The following is a 20,756-nucleotide window of genomic DNA, read 5'->3' as shown; positions in this document are numbered from 1 at the left end:
TTATACAACCCCAAAAATAGAGATAAGACGTGGCATACCTGGAAGACCGTCATTATGGCTGCTGGGAAGTTGTCAAAATTTGTAGTGGGTGTTTCTTTGTCGAAATTAAACCTTTTGGAAAGGGAAACAAAAATCTCAATGAAACAGCAGGTTTACAATAACTCAGATCCAAATTAAGGTAATCTGTTAATACTCCCACTGAGGACAAGCCTTAGTAATTATTTTTTCTATAATATAGCCCAAAGAGAAAATTAACACTTTTGTAAACTCTGAAGAAAAAAACAGTGGGAACCTGCACAATAAAGACATAGCAGTTTTCTATCACGTTATGTTCAGCATTTCCCAGCACCTAGTTTTAACGTAACACCACAAGTAACAAAATTCTGCATATGAATATCAAAGACATTAATCCTGGATTATTAAAATGAAAGAAATTAGTATGTTATAATGAAGGGTCTTTAAATACTACATTTAAAGTCTATAGCTAAAATGGTCTCCAGATTCAGGACAGTCCATGTATAATAGTTTGAGAAGCTGCACAGTTTCACAGAGGTTAAATTCTCTAAATGTTTCTCATCATTACAGATTACACAACATCTACCACAGAGAGAACTGCTTTAGTGTGATGCCTAAAAAAAAAAAAAAAAAAAAAAAAAAAAGTACAACCATTTATGAGGTCATAAGGTTTGCAATACCAGACTAAAAATGATGAACAATGGAAGTGTACACATGTCCTTTTAGCTCTTTACAAATCATGCAATTTCTGGTTAAAAACAATGAATAATTATTAATTAATATTAATAATAAATAATTAAAGTATTCAAAATTCTTCAATAAACTTGTGTACAGTGTGCCCAGCTGAAATACATGACACTGCTCCCATTGATCTCCTAATGCTAACAGGTCCCACAACAAGGCCTATTCAAGAAGGCATATCTAAACCCTTCTCAATGCTGAAAATGATTTTAAACCAAGCAAGACTGTTTTTTGTATTTAGATAAGTTTTGTATTTAGTTGACTATAAGAATTAGTAATTAAGAGGAGACAAATATTTAGAAATCAGTGTTTTGTTTTATTTGATCTAATATATTGTAAGCTCTGCAATATACTACTATGCAGCACAGAGACTCAACAGGTAGTGTTGCTGCCACACAGCTCCAGGGTCCTGGGGTTGTGGGTTCAAACCCTGCCTCGGGTCACTCTGTGACAATTTTGTTGTGCTTTCCCTATGTCTTTGTGTTTTTCCTCTGGGGGCTCCAGTTTTCTCCCTCAATCAAAAACACATGTTGATAGGTCAATTGGCTATGTTAAACTATAAATAGGTGTGTGTGTGTGAATTAGTTTGTGCTACTCTGTGATGAATTGGCATCCTGTCCAGAGTGTGCTCCTGCCTTGCACCTTGCAACAGTCTAAAGGAGTTACTGATAATGAATGAAGCATTTACTGCAGTCTTGCGCTTATTTCAAATCTCAGAAATAAAGCAGCTTTAAAACCTTGACCCTCTAAAGCCTCTCCATATCTCTGCTTTACCACTGGCTGCTGTATAATGAGAGAAATACATCCACTTTCATGGAACAGAGATTAAATTGGAATGGTTACAAAATGGCCTATTCACAACATGGCAGACAGAAGATTTCAGCAAATTGACCCCCCTCCCCCAAGACTAATCAGCCATAGGTATTTACACCGTTAAAACCAAATCTACATAGTAGTCCATCTGCAGAGCTCCTGTCATTTTGTTTTGTTATTGTAAAAGTTGGATTTTATATCAGTAAGCATCAAAAGAAATGGGTTACCATGAAAGTGAAAAAGAGAGAGAGTGTGAGGCCTATTTATCCAGCTAGCTGACAGTGGGGGTCCTTCATTAAGGCAGGCATGCACATTGTATAATCAGCTCTGTAAGTCCTTGAGCGAGGAAATCGCAATCCCTGCTGCTGTGCTATATCTCTTCCCCCTCACAAATGTTTGCACAGGGACAGAGACAGGATTACAGGGAAGTGGGAGGGAAATATGGATAAAGAATCTGCAATGGAAAAACAGGGATGGCTTCAGAGCAAATAACTATAAAAATAAATAAATAAATAAATCTACCTAAAAAGGTCAAAAGATCAAGTAGACAACTTTTAAACTGCAAATGTAACATTATGTATCATCTCTATATCCTGCAACATGGGTACGATGTTTTGACAGTGCTGCCTACTTTTAATGAATACATCTGCAATGGAATTATGAGTCAACAGCTGAAAACCCTCAAAAAAAAAAAATTGGAGAACAATTACATTGGATGAGTCTATGGGAACAGAGGTAACCCTCTGAGTAGTGAAAATTGTCGAAATGTCCGGTTGACTGCAACAGTTCTATTCAATAATTTAGCAACTGAAGCTCCACTTCCTCAGTCTGCCACCAGAGTTGCTGCTGACAGCAGGAGACAATCTCTCAGTCCATTATCCAAGCCACACCGGACAATTAAACACATGTTGTGACTGGGCCTCTGCACACATTGATAAGGCAGCCGTTTCCACCAGATGGTGCCTTTGGCTGACTTCAGCCCTATGTAAGACACATCAGACACGGCGAATGGTTCGCTGATTAGTTCAGAAAACTGATCTGCAGTCGGCTCCACAGGGCATGCCGTGCTACAGAAAGTGCTATCAAAGCATCGCTGCGGGGTCGGACCCTGCTGTGGCTATAAAAAGCAGCCCCTGACGGTGCACACTCAGAACCTTCTCTAAAGGAGAAACAAAGTGAGCAGCATTCTATGGAGTTTATTTTGAAAAGCTGAAGAAGACCAGAGTTTAGAACATATAAAATGTTCTTAAATTAATGTGTTTTCTATAGATTTTTCTTAATTTCCTTCTTGCAATTTTTCCTAAACAGCAGGTGCTATACATAACAAAAAGGTGCTTTGGTGTCTTTTAATCTTACAACTAGTTCACATTTGTCTTAAATTAAAATAGTTCACAATACACCTCAGAAACTTTTACTTCTAATGAGAATGTAATCAGGGCGGCACGGTGGCTCAGCAGGTAGTGTCGCAGTCACACAGCTCCATGGGCCTGGAGGTTATGGGTTTGATTCCCGCTCCGGGTGACTGTCTGTGAGGAGTTGGTGTGTTCTCCCCGTGTCCGCGTGGGTTTCCTCTGGGTGCTCCGGTCTCCTCCCACAGTCCAAAAACACACATTGGTAGGTGGATTGGCGACTCAAAAAGTGACTGTAGGTGTGAGTGAATGTGTGTATGAAAAAGTGACTGTAGGTGTGAGTGAATGTGTGTGTGTGTGTCTGTGTTGCCCTGCGAAGGACTGGCGCCCCCTCCAGGGTGTATTCCCGCCTTGCGCCCCAATGATTCCAGGTAGGCTCTGGGCTCTGGCCCTGAACTGGATAAGCGGTTACAGAAAATGAATGAATGAATGAATGAGAGTGTAATCAATGATATATATATAAAGCATATTGCCTACAAAGCTGCAGAAGTATGTACCTAGTAATGTATGTATCAGGTTAATAATGAAGACCAATAATGAAGAAGTTGCAGACATTTAAGGTTTTGTGGTATGTCAATCAGGAAAACAATAACGTTCACTCACTGTCCTCCAAAAAGCTGCATGCCTAGAAGAGCAAAGACAACAATGAAGAGGAAGAGGAGGAAGAGCAAACTGATGATGGACTTCATGGAGTTTAGCAGCGATACCACCAGGTTCCTCAGAGAGTTCCAATACCTAAAAAGAAAGAGATTACATCAGCATTTTTCAAAAGTAAATTTACCAATGGTTTTCTACATTTTTTCTTTTTAAATAAATACATTGTTCCCAAACGACAAAATCAATAATCTGACTACTAATATCTACCCTTCTTTCAAATCAATTTCCACTATCAATATTTGTTTTGTGCAGTTTTCTAATCTAGTTATCACTTGTATATAATAAAAATAATGACAGTACTCACTAAAATGTATTTGTATGTTTTATGTGTGCAGTGAAATAGCATACGTACTTTGTAACTTTAAAGATTCTTAGCAAGCGCAGAGCTCTTAAAACACTGATGCCGAAGGAGGCTCCTGGCTGAATACCTGCCCACACCACCTCAAATATACTCCCCACGATAACCTGCTCAGACCAGTGAACACAGGAAAGCATTATTACTGACTCTCAGTTCACAGCAACAGTGAGCAACACAGATAAGAGGGGATAAATATGCAGCTAAATGAATATGAGAAGGGTTGGTTTGTTTAGCCACAGAATGTGGCCGTCCCTCCAGTGATGTGAAGTGGCTGTAAGTATCATAGTGGCTGCTAATGGCTGCAAGTGAGTGGGCCTCCTGGGCTCTTCTGATTCATCCAGCAGTGACTCACCCCAAAGTCAAAGCAGTTGAACGAGGAGTGAAAGTAGTTCCTGGGCCCCAGGCCATACATCTTCAGTGTCATCTCAGACAGAAACAGACCCAGGAAAACAAACTCAGCCAAGTCTAATACGTCACACAAACACATTGCAGAAGGACATTACTATATGCATAAAACATATACAAATGGACATTTGTTATTATCTCTTTCAAGACAACATTGATTTTAATTCAGCATCCCCTGCACACCCCTCATTTCCAGAAAGGTTGGGACTAGGGCTGGACAATAATACAATATAAATATACAATTGCGTTTCAATAACAACTATATTATTTTTAGACACTTTTTCAATATTTCAATATACATTATTTACAGCATCTGTCACTGACTGCCAGTCACATACTGTGATATGAATGTTGGTCACATTGTCTGGCTTTAGTTGGGACATTCAGTAATATGCAATAAATGAATTTGTTAATTCTCTTGAAACTTTTTATAACTGACAAAATTTACTGACACAAAGAAATTATTTCCAATGCTTTGATCATATTATGTAACTATAAACAAATTTAAGTTTGATGTCTCAAACACGCTACAAAAATTTGGGACTAAGATATGTTTTTCATTTTAATTACTCTGTTAAATCATTTTGAAACAGAGGATACAAATTGTTAAAGATTTGTAAGTGAAAATCTTCCCCATTCAGTTGTTCAAAACTTCAGCTCAAAAATCTGGATTCTCCCCTTCATGATTTGCCATAGGAGACAAATATGGACTTCAGGAAAGCCCGTCACATACAGAATGAGGCCTGGCATTGTCTTGCTGAAATAACCATGGACTTTACCTGATAAGATATTGTGTTAGTGGCACTATACATCTCTCTTAAAAAACATATATTTTCCTCAGCATGAATGAAACGTCTCACATACACAAGTCATCAATGTCATTACTGATGCATCCCCCATAGTATGAAAGATGGTGACTTTTGCACCTATTGTTGATAAAACGCTGGATGGTCCCTTTCATCATTAGCACAGAAAACAACTTTCAATTTTAATGAAATCAAGTTGTAAGATGGACCAAACTGACCACAACACATTTCTACTGTTTTTAGAACTGATCTGAGATGGGTGTGGATGCAGAAAAATGTTGGAATGTATTGCTGGCATCAAATTAAAAAGAGGGTTGTTTCTTTGTGTGGTTTTGGACAACAAATAAAGATTAAAAAAAATTCAGAGATTCTTGTTTTTACTGCACTCTAAAAACTTCTCTACTTTTCTGAAAATGGGCTTTGTACATCACAGACAAATATTTTAAGACATATCCGTAAAATTTAAACATTAAAAAAATAAATTTTGGAAGTGGAAATATTTCCATTATTTTGCACTATTATACACTGAGGTTTCAAACATGTTTTTCAGGTTTAGGGAAAAAAACCTCTCATTTGAAATTGAGTTAATTTTGATATTTTATTATGAAAATAAAGTTGATGCTCAGTGGGTATTATTTAGTTCCATGCAGCTGTAGTTGGTGAATGTAAAAGAATGTGTAGTACATACACAGGGCCTTGGAGAGCCACTCAGGCTGGTCGTAGTGAACAATGGCCACACACAGTGTGTTCAGACCAACAATACATAGCACAATCCAGTAGAAGCTCTGAGCCTTCACCATGCGACGGATAAAGAAGCGCGCCCTCTTTTCTTTCCGGCGGAAATACGATGAGCTGTCATTCTTACTGCTCTTCAGGCTGGCTCTTGCAAAGGGGGATCCAGGGGGTGCTGAATGGTGAGAGAACACAAACAAGGCACTGCTAATTAACATCCAGGTTAGCACTGAATTTCCAGTAATGAACAACAGCAAATTTACTTTATTTTAGGTGTAAAATCAGAACCACAAGCCCTTTGATGGTAGCGAATATACAGTTTTCACAAGTCAGCAATGTTAAAAAACGGCTTTACATATTTCTGCGGACAGTGACTAAGCCGTTATTTCTTGAGATGCCTTGTCCTGTGTGCTTTAAGAGCTTGACACCAGTCATTCTCCAAGCTGAGAAATTTAGGTCTGGTCAGAAATAGCAAGGGTAAGTGCTGAGACACTTCAGGTGTAAAGATCTGACACAAAAGCTTTCTAAATTAATGAAGATAGAAAGAAATAATTACATCAGGCTCTTAAAACTGCCAGAGAGCTCTACTCTGGGGTGACATGAATGATTTAAAGTTGGAGCGTTATATCACGGCAGAACTAATACACACTAACTCCCACACGCATCTCCACTTCTGCTTCACTTGCCAGAGCTAATGGGCATATCTGCGCTAATCTGAGACACTTGACACACATTTCACAGATGAAATACACAGGGGACCCGGCAGTGCATTTAGAAATGCAAAGTCTCTCCAGGAAAATAAGACTATTTTTACATCTTCTAACTAGAGCTGAAAAATTGATGTGAAAATATTGTTATGACAATTAACTTCATAATATGTTGTCATGAATCATAGAGACAGTTTAGTTCTCTCTGACTGTATGCTGTTCTGTTTACAAATGCTATCAATATTCAAAGCAATGTTTTCAATAATACAGAATCTTTGCTGTCACAGACACAAAACTGAAATGGTCCTATTATGAAGCAATAAAGCTTTGCAAGTTCACAGCTTTTAAATTATATTTGAAAACCTAAGATATTTCCTTTTCTGTCAGAACAAATAATTACCAATGTGGCTGTAGGTTGCATTAAAATGACTAAATAAGATTGTACACTGTTGAGATTTATTTATTTATTTTTCATATCTTCAATGTTAACCATTTGTAGAGCAGTTAAATACTGTGATTATTAACATAGTTACTACAATAAAAAAATAGAGAACTTTCTCTTTGTTGATCTCTCAACATTTAAAGGGAAGGTCATTCATTCATTATCTGTAACTGCTTATCTAATTCAGGGTCGCGGTCAGTCCAGAGCCTACCAGGAATCATTGGGCACAAGGCAGGAATACACCCTGGAGGGGGTCGCCAGTCCTTCACAGGGCAACACAGACACACACACATTCACTCACACCTACGGACACTTTTGAGTCGCCAATCCACCTGGAGCTGTGTGACTGCGACACTACCTGCTGCGCCACCATGCCGCCTTATCATTTTTCATATGAAAACAAATTTAACTTCACCAGGGTTGTCCAGGAATTTTTATTATACTGTATACCAGTATTTATATTACATTTCATCTACAAAACTTTGAACATTTCTGATTTACAGCAGTTGGTGAAGCAGGGCTAGAGTGTGTTTCATTAGTCTGTTGTGGAAGCATATCTTTTGACACATTTTGGTAAAGACAGTTAAAGATTTACCGACAGAAGAGATGTCTGTGAAGCGTTCCTCGCCCTCTTCAGCACTGATGAGGTCATTCTTACCTTTCTTGGTCTTGGCCCTTTTCAGCACTACGTATACACACAAACAAAACATGAGAGAGGAAAAACAACAGTTCCGACTGATTCTGTGATTTCAGTTTCAGAACTTTAGCCTTCTGCCTGTTACCATGCTACAGGGTGAGACAATTAGCAGAAAACAAAACATGCCTGATCACAAATGTTTGGTGTATGACATTTGTGATCAAATGAATTATGGCTTAACAATAGACTGAATGTGTTGGTGCACATTAGTAAAAATGCATACACTTCATCAACATAAAACTATTACATGAAATCCAAAGGGTCATGAAACCAGTGCAAAAGCTAAAAGAAGGTACCAGATGATCACTTCAGAAATGAACTCAAAGGACCTTTTGATGCCTTGCCATCATTTTTTTTAAATAAAACAGCTAATTGCTCATAGGCCGCTCATTACATAAGCAGCACGAGTTGCAAGCGACTGAGAGAGATAGAAGTGTGCACAGAGCAAGCCATACCTCACTGTGAGTCATCAGCCATTAGCACTCAGGAGATGCTGAGTAACTACACATGCATGAAAGAGCACCAATCAGCGCCTTGAATCTCTCTCTCTATCTCTCTCTCTCTCTTTCTCTCTCTCTGTCCTCTTCTACCCATTCCACACAGCTAATTACAGTCTTTGAGGAGTGGCTGTCAATCATGTTTTTCATCATCTGTTTTCATGTCTCGCAGCAGTCTCTGATGGTCTACTGTAAATGGAAGGAAGTGGCTGAGGACAGTACAATTTTCTGCTGCTGATGGCTATATATCGCACAATAAAGGACTAGGAATAAATAAATCTACAGCATGCCTATATGTATGTTTCTCTTTTATTTCTGCTCCTTAAGTATCTCCTTGTAAAGTTATGCTTAAGCAATCTAGCCGCTAGGCATCTCACACTGCAGCTTATTTCACTGCGATGTGTATGTGTGTGAGAGTTGCTAATCCAATTAACCCTGTTGTCTTAATCCTTATAATTACTTCTGGCATCCACGCCAGGCATAATTGACAGAGATTATGGGCCTTGATAAGGCAGAACTATTGGGAGCAGGAAGTTAAGCACAAGTCAACTAATGTGCTAGAGAGAGAGAGAGAGAGAGAGAGAGAGAGAGAGAGAGAGAGAGAGAGAGAGAGAACCAGAAGCCAAGAAGCATCATGAATGTTATCAACAACGAAAAGAAAGAGAACTCTATAAATGTGAAAAGATTATTCCTAATCTTAATACAACTGAAAGATTTGAAACCTTGAAGATACAGAAACTGTATGAAGAGCTAAGGTTGCCTACAGTTTCTGTGTGTCGTTCAGTTAGTTTCAGTTGCACTCTTTCCCAGGTGAAAAGATCAAACCACATCTATGTTTTGATCTAAAGCATAGGCTGTTTATTGATTTGTGCTCCTGTGCAGAGCAAAATCATACTTATGAATGAAAGTTGATGAGGTCAGAGGTTGTACCTCTATACTATGGCCTGGTTTACTATAGGTTTGCTATGATAAACCAGCCCTCAGTGACCTAGCCCTCTTTTCACCTGGGTTGTTCTGCTTCCTCTTGTACCACGCACCATCCAGTGGAGACTTTTCTTCTGCGTTCTGATCCTCTTCAGCCAACAGCACTTCCTCTGGAAAAGCACAAAAGACCACAGGGCAAAAATTACGTATCATTCAATGATCAGAATGTTTGTGGATTAAATGTGGAGAGTTTAACCAGTAAAAGTGTAGCTTTCCAAAATCCAGAGGATTCAGGATTTGTATTTAACTCATTTAGGAAATACATTTAGCACTGGAATCCTCACGTGGCAATGCCATTTCCATCAGAATTAATCAAAATACAGGATTGCTAATGCTACATTTAACTCACAGTTGCTAACTGTTAAAAATTTAGAGGGATATTTAAATCCTCAGATATTAATGATCTGTTTATTAGTATTGAACAAAAAAATCAAAATAACACCATGTTTTCAGATGGATTTACAAGTATGCTATAAATCTGTGGAGTGTCATGATTGGCTTATTATATCAATCCACTGTTATAAAAGTCTGATCCTACTGACAGACTGTGAAATCAGAGAACTGGCTTACCTGCTTTACAGATCCACTCCAGGTAACCAGTGAGCTCTCTCTCAATCTGCTGTTGTCTCCTCAATTTCAAGAACTCCTGTCTCTTCTCCACACGTTCTCTCTCCTTGGCAAACTCTCTGAGAAAGCAATAGCACACCCACACCCCCAAACACAGATACACACACCGACACATGATAATGTATATCTGTCTAGCATTAAAAAAATAATAATAATGTTTCATAGTTCACAGACTATATACAGAGTCACATATATGTATATATACATAACACTGCCTCTAGCCTTTTAAATGCAAGTGTATATATTAACAGACATTTTACAGGGCGTAGGATTAAGATGTTAGGTTTAAGGGATTTTTGAGTATGGTTCTTTAAGAAATGGTCCCCATCCTTTCCTAAAATATTCCAAATGTTCAGTTGGTCTCTTCAGTGACACTGGGGCTCTGAAGTTCATCAAGTATAGCCAAAATAAAAATGTTATTCAGTACATGCTATAAACAAGCCAAGTCTCATGTATGATTACTAAGCTTGTTTTTTTTTTTCCTCCAAGTCAAATTTATTAAGAAAAAATGTAAAATAATAATGTGCCTCTCATTAAAGCAATGGCTAACAGAGTTTGGTAATACAGGCATTTCAGACAATCAAAGAGACGAGATACTATATAGTACGCAGAAAGTGGTGCATTTTCTACTAGATGCCAATTGTACACATTGAATAATGTTCTAGTCCCAAAGCGTTTGTTAAATATGAGTTTTCTCATGTGACTAACACCAGACTTTGAAATCACATAGCAGAGCTTTCAGAGAGCACTGTGATGTTTTGGCTCTATGGCCATCTCTCATCTCTCTGGGTGTTCAGTTTCCCTCTGCTTGTCTAGAGTGGCCTTTTACTTCAAACAGGGTCATGGAGATCCCCTGCTGTTCTGAACTAGACAAGGCAAACAGTATGAAGACCTCTTTAAAAGCTGGCCTATACTGCCACAGAAAACAAATAAAAGTGTCAAGGAAATAAAGGACGAAATCTCACTAGTCATTTTGCATCACCAATTAGCTATGTGTGGTCCTTCCTTTTTCTTTTCACTGCCACACCAAAGAAATGAATCTGTAGGTTTCTCTACAATGAAATGGTTTTCATAACAATATCTGAATCATTTTGTGAAATACTGAACAATCAAGTTATCTACACATTTGTCACATTGTGCCCCTTTAATACAACTGATACTAGCAAAATTATACTGGTGCAAATGCTTATGTCATAATGGGGACTAAACCTAAGTGAAATTTTCAGCATATAGAGCACAGATTATACATGATTAAGCCACTGTTCCTGGCTTCAACTGAAAAACATGCCCCTTATAAATTAGTGAAATTGCCAGTGTGACAAAGCAATCCTGCTAAAGTGGCTTAAAGATGGTTTCAAAGACAACTTCCCAAAACTTAATTCTCTAATTTGCCATAAAAACCCACCCTTCAAGATCAAACAGCCACATCTCCTTTACATTCACATCACTCCATCTTCACATTTCTTTGAATGACTACTGAAATATTCCTTTTAATCCAAATTCCACATGGATCTATATCTCCTTGAGACTCACAAAACAGAAATCAGAAGCTGAAAGAAATAAATCAAGATAAGAATCCAAGCAAAAAGGAAGGGGGAATTCAGCTATTCTAATCAAAGCAGGAGGGCAGCAGGGCGAGAGGAAAAAATAAAGGTCCACAGCCTTCAGTAACTCTCACATTGCTCCTCCCGGGAAACCAAAGAAAATGTCAGAGAAAAGAGTGACAGGACATCAGTCAGTAATGAGGAAAGACCAACCTGAACTAGGACTTCTGCTCTCTAAGCACTTACTCACTGTCCTAATCATAATAGTAACACAAATGCCCTAGTTAGTTTTTAAGCTCTTTGGTCTCAGTGGCTCAGAAATTTATGATTAATGTTATAATATTGTGAAGATTTTCTAAGGCTGTACATCCGTGTCTGCCTCTTAGACCAAATCTATACTCCTTTCATTCCTTTCAAGCAGTTGTTTCTTTGAAAAACATTTTATAACTTCATTGTATCTAAAAGGTAAACACAACATTCATTTCCATCCACTGAAACAAATTCATAAATCCAAAGGTAGTGGTAAAGCATCCTGTAAAGAACACCTTTAGGATGTTTTATAGCTCAGGTGCTGATACCTAGATATCAGACACATTACACACAAACACACACACACATACACATAGTGGTACTATATGTTCCATTACCATCTTTTTATTTGGATCTTGCTGAAGCAAAAATGGGCACATTCGTTCTGTTTTATGAAGAACAAAAACATATCAGCATAATTTATGCTTGAACTACAAAACCTTTTATCAGCATATTGCATTTGGCAGTTCAGTTTCTAAGAGTTATTTTGACACGAGCGTATTAGCCTCTGGTACAATTCTAGATCTCTCCTAACCGATGGTGTCACCTACACTGGAGAAAATCTGATATGATGGTGTAGAAGATACCTGTACAAACATAGACTTGCATGCAAGGTCTGACAGCATCAGCAGCACTTTTCCCACCACTGAGCTACAGGATCATTTGGGGTCAGCAGGGAAGGCAGTTCTCTGTAGGTCTGTATCTCTCTTTTTTTTTTACTCTTTAGATTTGCAGGAACAAAAAACATTTGTGTAGAAATGAAAAATATTTGCATGGGACCTGCAGGGGAACTTTTTTCCCCTGTCTCTTTAGGGTCCCCATAATAGTAAAGTTAACTCCAATAATCCCTCGTGAAGCAAACAGGCACAGATTTTGAGACTTTTCTGTACTCTGTAGCGCTTTCTTGCTTAGGGTAGTGCCTTATTGGTGTTGAATATTGGTTCCCAACCCTATGTCAAAACTGTCCATTTTACAAGAAGAGATTGGCATGAAGATATCATCATAACTAAGAACACTCATGGATAGATATTAAAATAAACGAGATTCACATTTTTAAGAATCACTGCTTTCACACAGACCACAGCTCATTAAGAAGACGTATGTGGTGATGGACAGAAACAAAGCTGTCTTTAATGAAACACACAGCAGTCTTGGATCGAGTTTGTTGAGAAACTTAAAATGGTTCGAACAGGAAGACAGCAGAGTTTTTAAGGAGTGTTCAGGGGTAAGCAAAAGATTTGAACTGCTAATTTCATGCTACATTAATATATCCAAACATATCTTGAAACCTTTCAAATAATTGTAAACCGTCTGTCCACTTGAAATCACCATGAAAATAAAATTCACTTAATTAGGGTGATTAATGAACTGCTTTCTTTTGACTTTCTGAATACCAGGTAAGAACTACTCTCTCAGTTGAGCTGAGTGCTATACTTCAGAACTTTTTTATTATTATTATAATATTAACAAGAACCAGAAAAAAGCAGCTTAGGGAATTTACTGCCCTGTGAAGGACTGGCGCCCCCTCCAGGGTGTATACCCGCCTTGCGCCCGATGATTCCAGGTAGGCTCTGGACCCCCCGCGACCCTAACTTGGATAAGCGGTTACAGATAATGGATGGATGGATGGAATTTACTTTTTATCAGTAAATTCCATCCATCCATCCATTATCTGTAAGCGCTTATCCAATTCAGGGTCGCGGTGGGTCCAGAGCCTAGCTGGAATCATTGAGGCGGGAATACACCCTGAAGGGAGCACCAGTTCTTCACAGGACAACACACACACTCACACCTACAGTCACTTTTGAGTCGCCCATCCACCTACCAACATGTGTTTTTGGACTGTTTGAGGAAACCGGAGCACCCAGAGGAAACCCATGCGGACACTGGGAGAACACACCAACTCCTCATAGACAGTCACCTGGAGCTGTGTGACTGCGACACTACCTGCTGCGCCACCGTGCCGCCCTTATCAGTAAATTATAAGTCTTTATATGATGTAATTAATGAAACAATATACAGTATTTGTCATTGAGAAATTTCTCATTTCTACAGTACAGTACTCCAACTCATGTCAGACATGCTTTGAAGGAATGTCACATTTCAGCTGTAGACACAACAGGCTGGTCACTGTCATCTTGAGAAAATGCAAAACAAGTGTTGTACAGTGTGTCAGTTTGGTCAGTGGGCCCACATACACATACACTCCTCCTGATACAGCCAGGCAGACTTTAATAAAGAAAGATAGACAAGCTCTGGAGGCTTTCATCAAACTCTAGCAAGAGTTTGAGCTTTGCAAGAGTTTGTCCTTGCAAGCTGAACTATTTCAATCAAAGAATAGGAAGGAGTACATTGCCTAATATTAACAGGTCAAATGCTCAGGTGAAATCTCAAGTCATTTGCTTGGGAAGACAAAGGAGTTGGCAGCAAGAAAGAGAAGGAACACTTCAGTCTAAAGAAGAATGAAAGCCATTTGAGACAGAAAGACAAACAAGAAAAAGACACCTGTACAAAATGTTAACTGTTATTGGATTTAGACATAGAAGAGTCTACTTTCCCACGGATAAGGAACCCACATTAGCAAAAGAACATTTACTGGAATAGAGTAAAGGTAAATACTCCACATAAGTAATGACATTTCCCCTAAACCACAAATGAGGAGATGCATCTTAGATTAGACTTTTATTGGACACAAAAAAACATGGCGGTCAAAAACAGAAGAATGTACTTCAGTTTAAAATAGAGACAGTAAGTGTTCTAGGACTGATCCGGTGAGAAAGAGACTTTGACCATAATGTTGAAGAAACAAAAAAGATCTTACAGATTCCTCTACCAAGTCTCGAAGAACTGGAAACAAGGACAGTGCCTACAAAACCGGCAGTAAGTCTTAATGCCCATTGTAAAATTTCCAGGACACACAGTATATTCATATGCATTAACATCTGACCATAAACCCAGCATTTCTAATTGCAGCTGTTTTGTTCAATTACATTTTCTGTGAGTGGAAAGAAAATGCCTGAAGTGGAATTCATACTTAAAAAAATGCATCAGTTTGAAAAGCTGGAACAAGCAATGAACAAAGTCAAAAAAGACATTATACTAAATCTGCTGAGCTGAAAAATGCTTTGCATAAAAGGCGACATTCATTATTTTAACCAAAAAAACCTCTTTTTATTAAATTCTGTGGCTGTTTTCTCACCATTTGCTAGGGCTCTGGTCTGTTTGCATGCTCGAAAATGGTGTAATGTGTTTACAAAGAAAATTAAATGATAAAAAAAGCCCCGGTATGCTAGGCACTCTGCTCATGGCAGAGCACAGGCATCTGGAATTGTGTTAGACCAGTGGTTCTCAAACTGTGGTACGTGAACCAACAAGAAGTGGTACGCCAAATGACCTAGAAAATTTCACTACTTAATTAATGAATTTATTCAAAACTGAAAAACTGTTAAAAAACGTTTTTAAGTGTAAATTGCATAATGTTTCACATTTTTCATAATTATTCCTCAATTCATTTGCATTGTAGAAAAATACAACGTGCTATGCATACCCCTTAGTTGATAACGTCTGTAAGGGAATGGCGAGTGTGGGTGTGGGAGCGGGGTCTGCGTTACTCCACTTTTCCTTGGGAGGGAACGCGGTCCCCCAGTTTTTTTTTAGAAATTCGTGTAAAGAAAGCCCAGTTTCAGTTGCTTATTGGTTGTAAGCAAATGCTAGAGACAGAATTGAGCAATTTGGATTTCGTTTTAAAAAGGGCAAAGCAAAAATGAGAAAAACAAGCCGAGACTAAGCCCAAGAAATACTCTGCTTCCCAGAAGGACAAAAATCCAGAGGCAAAAAAAGAGAAAAACTAAGTGAGAATTCTGTACACGTGAAAACAAAATAGAAGAAAACAATCAGCTGAAGGTAAACGTGACCGTTCTTTGCATCATTACAACTCTAAAAACAAGGTTTAACACAGTGCTCCCCCTCCTTCACCTACTGCTACAAGCTCAGAGAGCTGCTGTGACCTGCCCCATGCACCCGCCGCACTGGTTTCACCTGTAGCCTATTAAAGCATATAACTTCTCGTTTTTTGTTTCTTTCAAAACGTTTATTGCCCATAAATTTTATATGTTCTCATAACTATATAATTGTATTTAAAACATTCTGTTTAGGTTTATAGTTATTTGTATTCTCTCTATAATTTTTAGTAATTGTTTTAGATAATTTTGTGTTAAACATGCAAATTTCCAATAAATAAAAAGCAACAAAAATATGCAAAAATTTTATGCAAAAAGATTTTCCCTTGTGCCCTCGGAACAGAGGAAGAACCAGGGGTGCACATGTTTCTGTGGTAATAATTATAGGTGATACTTTTGGTTTGATAATGGGTGGTGCTTGGTCTAAAACGTTTGAGAACCACCATTTTAGACAACAGCGAAAACTCCAAATGTTGAAAAGCATGAGCCGAGATGAGGGTATTGCAGTGTTCCTGCTCACTAGGTGGGTAATATTGACTTATTTTTGCTGTTTCAGATTTCTTAAGGTGGAATGTCTCTAAATTCAGGAGACTAAACAACAGGAAAACAAAACTCGAGTTACAAATGAGCTCCAGTGGTAATATAAAACAGTGAATAAAAACTTAAAGACAAGTTAAATGTCAGCCAACAGTCCATTTCCCCCCTCAAACATACCATTCCACCTTAAAAGACACTAAGAGAACAGCATTTCCTCACTATCGTAGACGTCCCCTCTAATTAACAGGAAATACTGTAAAGCTACTGGCTCTGAACAGCAATATTCTTCCTCTTCTTTAATTTTTGTTACTAATTTAGGTATTTTTACTTTTTTCCATCGTCCATTGCCCACATATTTTATTCCACCTGTGTATCCCGTGGAATTTTCATTGCTGTTCATTTAAGCCTGATTATATGTAAATGTTGTGTGTTCCGGTTGGTTGCACATTAATGTACCAGATTTAAAAAGAAGTGCAGACTGACACGGGGAACAGACTGTACAAAGCACTCACAGATTTTGAAAAATGAATTTAAAACAATTCTTTTGGGAGTATGGATTCTTTCAAAGACTGGTAAATTTGCCTGCATTCCTTTATTCAATAACTTTCAACTTTGCAAGACTCTGCCTACTGTAACAACTCTCACCATCACTTCTGTGTCAGTGGACAAGTCATACAGCTACAGGAAGTAAACAAAAGTTAAACAGAATTTTGCATTTGCCATTCTATAAAAGTTACTTTATGATGAACTTTACAACTCAAAGTTCTAAAGTTCATACCTTTAAAAATTGTAGGATTTTCTATTCTGTCTGTGTTCAGTTTTTGTGAGAAATTCTTTTTTGTTCCAATGATTTCTCTACATTTTATGAAACACAGATTGTGCAGACACCTAGTGGCCTGAATGCATCAGAGATTCTGTGACAAACATATATTTTAAATATGCCTGCCCCCATGGGTGGGGCCTGCTTCTAATCATTAATATTTAAAATATAAAATAAAAGTCAATTTCCATACTCTTGAGTAAAATGCAAATCAATAAATTATATTTAAGTACATTTCTTCAGTAGACTTTCTTCCTCCCTATGTCTAATAATATTAAATACACACCAGCTTGCCTGAGTAACTAAGCCATAGCAGTCGGGTAATGTAAATGAAGACAGTGGCTGGCATTTTACAGAGATGGAAAGCACTTTCTCTATACCAGCAGAGCCACTTCATTATGGTAATATTTCTGGAAATAGGTACATCCTTAGGGAACACATCTCTTGTTCAAGCAAGCGGTGCTTAAGGACTACAGCCACTTCACTAAGCCTTTCCTTTTCCTAATCTCTCTCCCATGTGTGTATGAATGCATGTATGTATGTGAGCATTAGAGATGCAGTCACTCATCATGTTTTTCCTGCTATGGGAAATGGGTGGTTTGTTAACTGAGCCATGCAGTGCCTCAAGCCTCCAGACCTTGAGATACAGTGTCCCCTTGGCTACAGAACCTCTAGCCAAACAACAGAGAAAGGAGGAGAGAAAGAGAGAGAGAGATATTGTGTAGGGTTTAGGGGCTAAAGTCTTCGATAACATTAAATTAATGTGTGTCAATCATCCGGCCTGACACTAAATTAAATGTAAGTTAAATTTATCCTCTATGCAGAAGACCTGGTGCTGCTGTCACACACACAAACAGGTCTCCGGCAGCACACGGACCTGCTGGAGAAGTACTGTCAGATCTAAGCCCTGACAGTAAACCCAAAAATGTCCAAAGTCATGATCTTCAAAAAGAAAGCAAGATCTCAGGAAAGCAAGTATGTGTTCAATCCAGGAGACACTGCCTCTAATAATTACCTGGGACTGAAAATCAGTGCCTCAAGAGGCTTTGATCTGGGTGTGGATGCACCGAAGGAAAAGGCCTGCAGAGCTCTATTTTAATCCAAAATCAGTTCCACAAGATTGCTGTATCAATTAGAATCTTTAAAAGTAATCCTGCCCATTGCAATCTATGGTAGTGAAGTCTGAGGCACTCAATCATCATGACTACAATATCCCACTGAAGTCCTGCACACAGAATGTTGCAGAATGATTTTACAAGACCGGAGAAATACCCTGATCAATGCACACAGAGCTGAACTTGGCCAATTACCTCTTATCATCAACACTGGAAAAAGATACCTCAAAATTTGGATGCCTCTCAAATCTAGTCCCACTGCAGATTTGCAATATCAGGCCCTCCGATCCCAAGAGCAGAACCTTGAAGAGTACCCTTCGTCAGCTCTTCTAGAAACTAATTAACCTTAATTAATAAATAATAATTGATCCTTACCCTCCCAAACACTCTGACCTGGACTGTTTCCTCAAAACCAATCTGACTCAACCAAACTATTAAACATTGAACACTGAACAAACCAAAGTACTTAACAACATAAACTGAGCTGCTTCCTTTATCTTATTACTGTCCAAGATATAAAACAGAGACAGATCCTGACCAAATACAGAGAGTGAACACACCCTCGCAATAGAGGGAGGCAGATGCAAAACATTCTGGGTCCCCAGAAACGACATAGTGTGTGGTCATTGTGAGACTGGGGAGATACAGACAGAGGTGCATTTCCTGCTGAAGTATGCAAAATATGAAGATATAAGGAATAAATATTTTAATCCGTTTGAGAAACACATTCAGAATTTCACAGAAGAACATAAAACTGGCCTCTGTACTGGGAGAGGGTCAGTCAGCATCCACAGCAGCCAGATACGTGTCATAAATTTCACATGAATTTATGGAACATTCTGTACTGGTTTTATACACATATTAGACTTTATACAATTAGAGTGCAGTCCACCTGTTGTTCTGCATATATTGTTAGCCCCATTCCAACCTCTTTTTCAACCTGACCATATATATATATACATATATATATATACATATATATATATATACACATACACACCAATCAACCAATATATATACATACATACATACATTTTCTTTTCCACTTCTCCATTTCAGGGTCGCGGTGACCAATATATATATGTTAAAGAGATTTTCTTATTGCAGAGATTATAGCAGATACATGTTATTCTTAATTTTTTGTTTATATATTTATATATAGAGAGAATCCTGACTCACCCTGATAAGACACCCAGGACCAGGTTGAGCATGAAGAAGGAGCCGATGATGATGAGGGGGATGAAATACAGCCAGTTCCATGCATTGCCTGAAGCATCATTGGTCTGCACACAAAGAAGTCCCATAACGTTTATAATCCATATAATTTTTGTTAAGGCATGTATGAACATCATCTAAGAACAAAGTAGTTTTCTATTTCATAACAATAAAAGAAAATTCTTATTTATGCAATTTTCTACTTTCCAATTCTCTTGTAGACTACTTATGAAATAATACACGAGGGGGAGTTGATATAACCTGCGATAATGGCACTCTTATTATTATTGTGATTATACCACAGTCCCATTATCGCTGTTTATCTTTAGGTTTAAGACAAAGAGGACAGAAAAAACTATGCTTTGATTATTCCTTCTAGCCCTTTCCAACAAAATTAACTCTGGATTCTTGAGACTTGGTGCTATTCAGTTAACCGCCCAAATCAAGTCCGTGCCACGTCCCAGAACTGATGTCTCTTTAACCATTGTTGTCAATAATCCAGTAAATGTTTGGTGTCCAGATTTGTTTCATATACTTTATTTTATTAATTTTTTTGCAAATACATCACACAAAATGATTTTCAACCCCTCAAACTGAATTCAGTCTTTTACTGTACAGACCTTGAATGAGGTTTAAAACCTAGTATGACTTACTGTAAGCTGTAACAATGAACAAAACCACACTACGTATCTGAATGCTACAACTAATCATTATGGAAAAGTGTTGTGCATAAATGATAAATCCGGAAAATATATTACACACAGAAATCACAAATCTATTCTAGTGTTAATACATCTGCATGACACACACACCAGGAGTAGGATTCAGAATGCAGGCAAAGTTTGGCATAACACACATCCAAAATGGCTGATTCATGTGTTCAGTTGAAATATCAAATACACTCTGAAATATCAACCATTTATTTTAGTACAGGTTGGACCTAAAAAGAAACTGGCAAGTCCAAACAAACTTAATGACAAGGAAGTGGTTTTAGTGAGCTGATGTTTTGTTAGCTGCTTTACCTTGCAGCTCTTAAACTAAGGTGAAGCAGCAGAATTTGGACAGAATATATGTCTTGTTTGATGAGTTGAGGTGAATTGAAAATAGATTTTTGCCCAACTGTTACTTTAATGACACTAAATCAATGTAATTTGGAAGTAGTGATATGCCAGTACCTCTGTTGATTTCCTCAGGAATATTCCAAGAGTTTAAGCCTCTACACATAAGGTCTCAAACAAATAAGTTTCAAACAAACAGACAAACAAATAAATAGCCAAGAACCCAAAGAAACCTTTATTGCTGTGTTTCCCCATTTTTAATGTTTGTTGCATCTTAACTTTCCAGGCTCCATGGTTCTTATGTCAATC

At 38.0% G+C, this 20,756-nt stretch overlaps 1 protein-coding gene across 1 annotated transcript; it reads right to left on the bottom strand.

Annotated features, from left to right (window-relative positions):
* Positions 1-3,577: 3,577 nt before the first annotated feature.
* LOC136685463 (voltage-dependent N-type calcium channel subunit alpha-1B-like) lies at positions 3,578-19,874 on the bottom strand. Its single transcript, XM_066659391.1, has 9 exons — positions 19,824-19,874; positions 19,354-19,457; positions 9,834-9,949; positions 9,284-9,373; positions 7,681-7,770; positions 5,893-6,111; positions 4,346-4,458; positions 3,988-4,100; positions 3,578-3,713 (listed from the first exon to the last, which is right to left on the bottom strand). Exons 1-9 carry the CDS (start codon positions 19,872-19,874, stop codon positions 3,578-3,580), a joined length of 1,032 nt encoding a protein of 343 aa, XP_066515488.1.
* Between the last annotated feature and the right edge of the window lie 882 nt (positions 19,875-20,756).

This window comes from Hoplias malabaricus, unplaced genomic scaffold, assembly GCF_029633855.1.
Source record: "Hoplias malabaricus isolate fHopMal1 unplaced genomic scaffold, fHopMal1.hap1 scaffold_403, whole genome shotgun sequence".
Classification (NCBI taxonomy): Eukaryota; Metazoa; Chordata; class Actinopteri; order Characiformes; family Erythrinidae; genus Hoplias; species Hoplias malabaricus.
The sequence above is the reverse complement of the archived record's forward strand: the minus strand, read 5'-3'. Positions and strand labels throughout refer to the sequence as shown.